Raw genomic sequence first — 10662 nt, 5'->3', positions numbered from 1 at the left:
GACATTTACTAAGAGCCTGGTCAGAACCTGCAGTCCTATCAAAGTATTAAGAAGTTTGTTTAATGTGCATTTACTGGTGCCAGCCTATAGTCTCTATAAAATTAATGTGGTCTAATCTTTAAAAAAAAAAAAAAGGCAAATTGTTTAATTCCATTCGTTCAAGAAGTTGTAGCCTAATCTTCGAAACGGCAATTCAGCCAATTTAATATGATATCAGCTTAATGGTAATTCATTTTAAAAGTTTCCAGATGACCTTCCGCCTACTGGTCAACTGTCTGGAATCAGGCTGGAATGTGACGCTCCGACTGGATTCAGAAATCAGTGGGCTGGACGCCGTTCGCCTCGCCCGCGTTTAAATTTTTACCTGAGGAAAGTATATCCTTGTTACTGTGACTCGTCAGGAACGACCAGGGATTTGAACCGCAACATCACCGATCCAGAAGACGAACCAAACGCTCAGGAGTTCAGGAAAGCCCCACAGACTCCCAGGAATTGCTAAATTAAAATTCCAATGCATGATTCATACAAAGTGCAAAGACGTGATTCACCGGGGATGGCGGCTGTGTGTTTGTACAGGGCGTTCAGATCATTAAATCTGATCGCAATAGAGGGACACGTTTGCAAAATGTGGCTTTGTATGCTTTAATACTGTCATAATTTCTCATTCGTTTTCATCTTCAGAGGTTCAGAAGGATGTCGCCGTTGTCATGAATTCATTTCAGTCGTGCAAAATGACCATTTATTACATTGAGGTATAACACAGTGCTTCACACATGAGATTCAAAATGGTGGATAGTCGTCACAATGACAAGAAGCCACACTGCTGACAGAAAAAGCAAACGCAACAGCACCATACATACCACCATGGAACGAAATATTGTACAAAATTTGGCAAAATTACATACTTCCCATTAGATATAACCACCATAAATGGCTGGATAAGGCTACAAGTTGTATTAAAAGCAAAAATATGCTGGATAGTTTTCCCTTTGACACACAATCTATGAGCAGCAAACATATATGAGGGGCCTGAATACTGTCTATATATTTGAGTTGAAAAACTGACACCTACTCTTGTGATATGACTGCTGGCATGGAATTAAAATCCATGATGAGTCACTATTGCAGTTATGATTCATCTAAAGACCAAAATATTCATGTTTTTGAAGATACTGACGGAGGAAATTCAGCTAACAAAGTTTTTCCAATATGGATATGTAGTGTTTTGGAATGGAACGCCTTACCTGTACAGTGATGTGTGATATGTACTGCCTATCCTGTCTTGCACTGTCCCTTTTGTCCTGTTATCCCATGTGTGTCAGTATGTACTTAGGTCACTATGTAAACTGTCAATACATCTCCAAAGTCACCGAGACTAAATCCTGTACTTTCACTGCACTAAATGAAGTGATTCTGATTCTGCTTTTGATTGTAAAGAGATGTAATTCATAAAAAATAATCCACAAAGCTTCAATAGTCTCCTATCAGGGAGGCCTGTGAGACAGTGGACTAAGGCACATGGTGTGTACAAACAATGTGGTGCATTCAAGTCCATCCCGCAACATTTGTTGCACGTTATCTTTTCTTTATCTCTAATTATTTCTGTCTCTATCCATTCTATAGTCTAATAAAGCACACATACTTTTAAAACGTCTCTGTGTACAGAGGTGGTGTAGTAGTTAAAGGAATAGCCTACATCAAGTTCATGGGAGATTGTTAAGTTACCCGTTAAGTGATGAGTTCATAAGACACTAAAATCATCCATGTGTCTTCTGTAGATCATTCACTCCGGTGCTGCATGCTAACACTTTAGCATTCACTATGTCGAGTGACAGTAGGCTCTGTGCTAACACTTTAGCATAAACTATTGAGTGATAGTAGGCTCCATGCTAACACTTTAGCATTCACTATGTTGAGTGATAGGCTCCATGCTAACACTTTAGCATTCACTAAGTTGAGTGATAGGCTCCATGCTAACACTTTAGCATTCACTATGTTGAGTGATAGTAGGCTCCATGCTAACACTTTAGCATGAGTGACAGTAGGCCGCTAACATTATCTAAAATTAAAAGACTGACCTTTTAGTAATAAAAAGTTGTTTGTGGTGTTTTTTTTTATATGGCCTGTACAGCCTGTTTTAAACTCATTATGGCGTAGCCAGGTTTATTTTTGGATCTATTTCAGGTGAGCAATCAAGTATTCATCCGCTGCGCAGTGATTTTTAGCTGTACACAGTCTCCCATCACTCACCACCTTCACTTTCTATGGAAACAGGGAAAGTAGTCCCTGCTAGTTCAAAACAGTGTTATTTTTATCTCATGTGTAATTTTACCAATCTCCTACACAAAACTACCAGACTTGGCTGCATATAATTTAAGATTACTTACCATTTAGTTTAAGAGCTGCTACAAGCTCTCATTTTCTCATTTTTAAGATAATGCTAGTGGCTACTATCACTCAACATATGCTAAACTGTTAGCATGAAGCACTAATGCAAATAATCTGTTGGGGACACATGGATGATTTGTATCTTTTGTTCTCATCACAGATAAATTCTAGTCTGTCTCTCTACCAGATTTTCCAATTGTTTCAATAAAGACAAGGTTACTGGAAAGTGAACTGCACCATCTTTAAAATATTAACTTCCTGCATAAAAAGTGGCAGTAGTGTGATAAGTTGTTTTCGTGGCAGTAGGATTTGTGGGTTTGTATTCTGAACCTATATTGATTCTCAGAGCTTTTCTCAGAACATTTTTAGGTTCAACTGCATTTCTGAGACATTTTGAACACTTAAAACACATTAAAATAACGGTAACAATATCCACAGTCTAAATTCTGAGGTATTCTGATATTCAAGTGCTCTTTGACAACTAAAATGGTCTTGAAAATCACAAAATTAGAGAACTGACTCAAGAACTTAACATGAAGTCGTGGCTCTCAGCAGGTAAAACACTGAAAACTCTTTTGTAAATTTTATCCTGCCAAATTATGTAGGCAGATTGTGATAATGAAATTATAGTTCTACATTTTCTGGGGTGGGAAAGGGTTGGTTACTGACTGTCAGTATGTGTTTATATCCTATAATCCAATAATCTGTGTCCTGCAGACTGGAGGTTTAGTTCTACAAACATTACACAGAAATAATCTCATTGGTTGAGTTAAATCTCAGTGGGTGGAGCCAACGAAACTAACTACTAACTGGCAAACTTGAATGTCAAAGAAGAAACTCTGGTTAAAATATAAATAAAAACAAATGGCAATAACTCATTTTTTTTATTCATTCATGTCCATGGCATCATGATGTTGAAGGTCAGCTGCTAGCTAACTAGCTTACCTAGATAGCTATAGGCTAGCATGGCTAGTTTTAGCTTGGAAGGTCAGCTAGCTAACTAGCTAACCTAGATAACTTAGTATGGATAGATTGTATTTTTCAGTTAGTAGCAGAGCGCTAGGCTTCATAATATCAGCTTCCTCCTCTCTTACCTCTTGTCTTTTTCACTGAGCTTCAGTCTAACATTATTTAGCCAGAAAAACTGTGGTTCTTTGGCTCCGCCCACTGAGGTTTAACTCAACCAATAAGATTATTTCTGCCTCCAGAGCAGCTCTGCCTCTGAGAAATGTTTGCATGACAAAAACTCCAATCTGCCTGTTTCCTCCAAATCATTTACATCTTCCCTTTGTGGGTGAAGTGGATTTAATATTCAATAAGTTAAATCAATAAGGGATCAGAGCTTTCACCTGCTCGGGCTATTTAATGGAAAAAACAGCCTGTTCTTATATTTTGTACGATAAGTGTCTCTTCCCCCCTGTCCCAATCCCCATTTAGAGGCCTTTTTGCCGTGCACCAAGCCGTACAATATAATAAGTGGCTCTTATAATAAGAATTTGACTTTATATAAGACTTCTTTCCCTGGTTTATCAAAGGCAAACATAGTGAATGGAATGTGACAGGCTGTGCCATCTAAGGAAAGCCGTTACTTCATTAAAAAAAAAAACCCTCTCACAGCTTGGAGGCGGTGCTGGCTCTGTGATGCTGAGGCGGCGGCGGCGAGGCGGAGTGGGCGGGGTCAGGCGGCGAGTAGAAGGCCCACTGAGCCCTGGGATTGGCTATTCCAGCGATGGGCGCCTGGATACAGCAGGAAGGAAGGTTGAAATCCGACACCACCTTCAGCGCCTCGTCTTTTACCGATCTGCACAACTCCAACAGCTGTAGGGGACCATGAGACACACACACACACACACACACACACACACACACACACACGCACACACACACATAGAAGAATCAGAAATGGACAGACAAAGTACACAGAGAGGCACATAAGCACACACACACACATCAATACAGACAAAGACTAAAGAGCGAGAGCCAATCAATGGCATTTACATGTGATCAATACTGATCAATTCCTCAGAGTGTGGGAAAATGTGTGCGAGTGTGTAAATGTGTGTGAATGTCTGACCCAAATTTGGTCGGTTAATGCTCTCTGTCTTCTATATTGCTGCTCCTGTTTTTATCTTTCTTTTCTTTTCTATGTTTCTCATTCTCTTAAAGCCATTTTGATCTAAAGGCTTCTGCTTAAATGCTTGAAATGTGTTTCTTAGACAAATATAAATAGTGAAGTTGATCCTATGTATGAATTTCTTTCTAAAGCCTTTGCCTTTCCATCAAGGCAAAGGGCGGCTGCTTTAAAGAATCTAAAATATAAGATGGTTTTGATTTGTTTAACACTTTTTTGGTCACTGCATAATTCTATTTGTGTTATTTCATAGTTTTGATGTCTTTATTGTTATTTTAAAATGTGAAAAATAGTAAAAATAAAGAAAAATGTGGTGTGTCCAAACTTTTGACTGGTAGTGTATGTCTTATTGTTTTTTACTGTTTTCTGGTGTTATTATTGTGTTTTTGTCTTATTGTTTTTTCTTCATATTTATTTATTTATTTTAACTATTTTACTCTTGTGAAGCACTTTGTGACTTTGCTCTGTGAAAGGTGCTGTATAAATAAACTTTACTTACATGTCAGGAGGATATCTAATTTCAGAATGGAACTCTTCATATCTAGTTTATGTAATTTCTGCTTGGACAATGTTGATTGTACCAAAACATTTTGAATCTGGTTAGTTCATTCTCCAATGCCAGTGTGGCACACAAACACAGGAGTTTCATTCTTTGTTCCTTTCATTTCAAAAAAGCACCACATGATGATTTAATTTTGCGCTATGAATCATTTTTTAAGAGCGGTTGTCACTTTTTTTTTTTATCAGATGGTGGTTATCTGATTTTGGAACAAAACTGGTAAATTCTCTCCCACAGAGTGCTGGTGGTCCAGCAGACTCATGTACGCACGGCATCATGGGTTTGAGTCATGACTTTCTGTCATGTCGTTCTCTCTCACGTCTCTCTCTGTCTCATGTTCCCTGCTAGTCTCCACTGAGCCGAGTCTAACACAGCAGAAATGACCAAAACTGTGTTTAATAAAAGACTCGATGCAAAGAGAAACTCACACTCACAAATGGAAAGAAAAAAGTTGCATTAACTAAAGTTTTTATTCTGCATCTGACCAATAAAGTGACACGAGTGAAAATGTGTGAAGCGTTGGTTTACAGGTCAGAATGAAAACACTTTGCTTTTTTTTCACTTTTGCCCGTCATTTAATTTCAGTTTGACGACCATTTCTGATACTGAGTTCTTGTTTGGAAGAGCGAGAGATAAGAAAGAGAGGTGGTTGATGTTATGCAAGTGCATCTAAATGTTACCGAAGACTTGTGGTGTCTTCTGGCGGCTTGTGCCGTTTTCCACAAATCTGATTAAACCTGCTGATCCCTGCCACAACCCGACACCCAGAGGAGCATCGACAGAAACCAACAGAGTTTTATGGCACGGTTTGGCCGCCCCGAGGGAACCTGAGGGTAATTACACATTACTCACTACAGTAGATGCCATTAAACCCAATCGAGTATAAAGACCTGTAAATCAGATTGTGGTGCCATACCTACAATTTGCAACAAACACACTGAGTCAACAAACACACTGACGGCCATAGGTCATCTGTGCACAGTGATGACTACAGGAATTAGACAGCGGATGACGAATACTTTCCACTTTATCCATAAAAACTGCAGCTTTTATGGATATTCCCTTTAGGATCCAGTCCTTACTGAGAAAGACGATCTACATCCTCAATTGGCACAAACATTAAAGGTTTTTCCTCCATCGAGTAACATTTGTTGCTTGTAATGTAGATGATCTACGAACTGAAGCTTATTCTACTGCTGCGTTCGTTGTAAATCTGAAGTCTGAATAAGAGCGTGAGCTACATGCATGAAATGTAAATGTAAATCCATCATCAGCGTGTCGGGGTTGCCTTAGCGGAGGCTTAATTACAGAGTATTGACCCAGTCGTTAAAGCCAATGAGGCATTTGAAATGTGAGTCAGGCTGCCTAACCCAACCGTTTACTGTGAACACTCATCATTCAGCATGATGATACAGTCACAGGGTAATGGACGAATAATGTGTTTAATTCTCCCAGGAAAACTTTTTGGGACACCTGTAGTTTATTCATGTGCACAGTGATTAAACTTATCTGTGATGTAAAAAGAAAAGAAACTAAAGTGCAATGATAAAAAAAAACACAGAAAGACGTGTAATTACTAATTTGTGCAGGTGATATTAAAATAAAAACCTTTATAGAAAAACATCTCACCTCAAAACAAACCCTAAGAACAATGAACAGTTCTTGTTCATTCTACTTTATTCAAAGATCAGTTTTATTGATATGAATATTCTTTTATTTTCTCTACTCTAAAATGTATCAGAAAGAAAGAAAGAAAGAAAGAAAGAAAGAAAGGAATAAAGTTTCCTCATGTACTGTAAGTCAATTTAGACCTTCTCTCCTGCCACCTACTGGTTGTTAATAACAATAAGTACAGTGTGTGTTACATTTCATAAACTGCAACACAATAAAAATGCAACAACATTCAACAGAAACACAACATGATCCAATACTGGATGTTGTATTTTCTTCTTTACTGAACAATGAGCATTAATTAAATAAAATATCAATTCTCATTTCATTTCCTATTTAATCTGCGTTAAAAAAAAAGTGTTTTTGTGTTTGTATTCGTGTATGAGTGTGGTGTATGTAAGTGTGTGTGTGTGTGTGTGTGTGTGTGTGTGTGTCTGACAGATATTGACAACTGGTTATTGAGTGCTAATGGAGGCTATTGGTTCCCATGCAGTGAACCACGACCCCCCATGAGACAATAATGGCCACCTGGACCAATAGTGTGTGTGTGTGTGTGTGTGTGTGTGTGTGTGTGTGTGTCCATCATAGTATTGACTAGTTGTAATGTGAGAGGTCAGGACACAATAGCACTGTGACTCTGAAGACATCGCACCGCGCTGAGAAAGGTCACAGCTATGTGTCACACACACACACACACACACACACACACACTGCTCTGCTGCTCCAAAAATTGACCTCTCCTCCTATAACATCCTAGGGTGCCGCACATATAGGCTACACAACTGAGCACACACACACACACACACACACACACACACACACACACACACACACACAGATACTTGTATACGTTCAGACTGCAGGTAAAAAGCAGCCCAGATCCAATTTTTCCTCAAATCTGACACAGATTATTAAATTATTATTATTAGATTATTATGGTGTGAACAGCAAAAATCACACTGAATCTGACCAAAACAGATCGGAGGCATGGGACTGCCTAATTGTCAGTATTATTTCTGGGCCTGTAATGTGCTCTCTCTCTCTTTCTGGTCAGTCCTTTGAATCAAATGATCAACCTGCCTGGTTGCAAACTGAGCGGGCCTCATGTCATCCTGTTGTAAAGCAGTCCCTTAAAACCTGGACTAAAATAAGACAGCATTTTGGATGGCATGGGAAGTCTCTCCTTGCTCCTCTGTGTGCAAACCACCATTTCCATCCCTCTCTATTAGATAGCTCCTTTCAATTATGGACTCGTAACGGCATTATAAAAATAAAAGATCTTTATATTAATGGCACATTTCCCTCTTCTGAATTACTGCGCAATAAATTCAATTTGCCTCAAACCCATTTCTTTCGATTTCTACAAATTCGCAACTATATTAGATCCAATACAACTACCTTTAGTGCACCTAATAGCACCCAGATGGAATCTTTGTTTTCTGTTGATCCTTCGTCTAGGGGGGTAATATCATATATCTATAACTATATGTCTAATCAATTAAATATATCCCTAGATTTTCTGAAATCCGCTTGGGAGGAGGACTTGGGCATTGGCTTAACGGAGGAGCAATGGATAGAGGCACAGGAGGGTGTGCACTCAGCATCTCTATGTACCAGGCACGGTCTTATACAGTTCAGGGTGTTGCATCGTCTCCATCTTTCAAAGGTCAAGCTTTCTAAAATGTATCCTGATATAGATCTTTTGTGTGACCGTTGTGGGGTATTTCCTGCCTCGCTGGGGCACATGTTCTGGCTATGCACAAAATTATCCAATTCAATTTTTGGAACTCTATATTTAAAACTCTGTGTGATATCCTGGGACACACGGTAGAACCTGACCCAGTGTTGGCTGTATTTGGGGTACCGGGAGAGGACAGTCATCTAGGACTCACTTCCACTGTGGCAAGGTTCAAAACCCTTTTAGCACGCAGATTCATTCTATTGAACAGGCACAGCCTCCCACTTACACTATGTTGATCAAAGATGTTATGCAACACCTTAAACTGGAAAAACTCAGATTCACTTTACGAGGTTCCATTGAAAAGTTCCATAAGACTTGGCAACCCTTCATTGATTATGTAGAGGCTATAGGCAATAAACATCCTCTAACTCTTTGCTACAATAACTAGGTTATACCTGATGTACGATGTCAATAATCACCATGTAAAGCAGCTTGGTACCTTGATTGATATTTATACTGTATACTGTATATGTTCTGTACGTGTCTTTTTAAAAAAAAATTCTTTATGTGTCTGTGTATGCAAATTCTGTACTGTTTTTGCAATATTTTATATAATTTGTATACACTGCTTACTGTTTGTGTTTGTTATCTGATTGTGTCAAAGCGACCGCAGTCTGAACAGTCAGGTCGGAAAATTCATGTGACCTTGAGCGTCACTGAAAGTCGACATCCGTCATCATTCCACGGCGGCGGCTCTTTCCAAAAAAGAACATGACACTGAATGTGACATTTAGGCTTGCAGCGCTCACATGTGACGCAGATCTCAATTTTTCTGAGCAGTGTGAACATAAAAATTGATCTTTTCACATCAGATTTTGGGCCACTTTCATATGTGGTCCTAGATCTGATACATATTGGATCCTTGGCCACATGTGCATTCATGTGTGTTTTTTATGTCGACTACTTAAGTTGATGATAATGATGTAACTCAAAACACAACCTGGCTGACTATCAATACGCGTTCTTGTGTCCTCCATGATGCGTTTTACATAATATCTAACCGCCGAAGCGCGATTCCAAAACAAAAGAACGACCGGACGGAGGACGGATAGAAAACTCGGAAGTTTCCTTGCCAACCTCAAAATATCGAGGATGAATCGGATGGTGAACAAACTGAAAGCCCCATGATTCATTGCGACGACGACGCATCACGGCTCTGTGCTGCAGCCGGTTAACAGCTGGGAAAATGAACAGCTGCGTGTCTTAATTAATCACACGCGTGACGTGAAGCACACAGTCCGTCTCAAACTGTTTGGTTTGATAATCAGCCAACCTGTCTCTCTGCTGCAGTGCATTCTGGTCTCTCTCCTGCCCCTGCGGGTGGAGAAACTGGTCTCTCTCTTCTTCTACGATGGGTTTCTCTTTCTTTCTGTGTGATTGTTGAACGTCTCTTGGTGCAAAATGGCGGCTCTTTGATCGCTGAAACATTTTAAAGTGGATTTTTCCTTTAGGAGCACTGATGTGAACAGGGAAGCCCACCGTCTTCATTACGGCTGTGAGGGTCAGGTCAGGTCAGGTTATGTTACTGTAGGCTCTGTTGTCATAGCAACAGAATAGTGTTCACTGTTTAATTTCACAGTCAGGTTTCAGATTTAATCTCTCTGTGTTTCTCTTCCTCTCTCTCACTGTCTTCTTCTTCCTACCACACTCTCTCTTCTCTATATCTTCATCTTATTCAGCACATTTATTTATTTCCATTTGGTGCAGTAGTGTGAAACAGGATGAGTTCTACTGACTGAAAACTGTGTGTGGTGTGTGTGTGTGCGTGTGTGTGTGTGTTGTGTACTCTGCCTGTCAATGAGTCCCAGCAGTCTGCTAGTACAGTTGTTCTCACGTAGCTGTGATCAAACAGTGGTGACACGCACACACACACACACACACACGCACACTCCTACGCATACAAACACACACACACCCCTTTTATCACACAGCATGTTAACCAAATACTACAGTATTGACATGTTGGTGCTGGCATCCATTCAGCGGACGTTCACTCTCATCAGCAGAGTGCAGCTCTCTTGTCAGTTAAAAATAGTTGATCCTGTACCGTGTCTAATGGACTCCTGATCCCGCCTCCTCTCAGTCTAAAGTCTAAACTCACTGCCCTAAACCGCTGTATGAAGCCATAAAACAGGTTTCTTTAGCCTCGCTGCATCACTGTCATGTCCATAT

At 39.7% G+C, this 10662-nt stretch overlaps 1 protein-coding gene across 1 annotated transcript in view; it reads right to left on the bottom strand.

The window, feature by feature from the left end:
* Positions 1-3999: 3999 nt before the first annotated feature.
* acoxl (acyl-CoA oxidase-like) overlaps positions 4000-10662 on the bottom strand; it is a 42314-nt gene continuing 35651 nt past the window's right edge. Inside the window, exon 17 of the mRNA XM_078288636.1 lies at positions 4000-4206. Within this exon, the coding sequence (XP_078144762.1) occupies positions 4000-4206 (207 nt within the window). The remainder of the gene's footprint in view (positions 4207-10662) is intronic.

Source organism: Centroberyx gerrardi, chromosome 15, assembly GCF_048128805.1.
Source record: "Centroberyx gerrardi isolate f3 chromosome 15, fCenGer3.hap1.cur.20231027, whole genome shotgun sequence".
In the NCBI taxonomy this organism is placed as follows: Eukaryota; Metazoa; Chordata; class Actinopteri; order Beryciformes; family Berycidae; genus Centroberyx; species Centroberyx gerrardi.
Note: the sequence above shows the minus strand (reverse complement) of the source record. Positions and strands in the feature narration are given on the sequence as shown.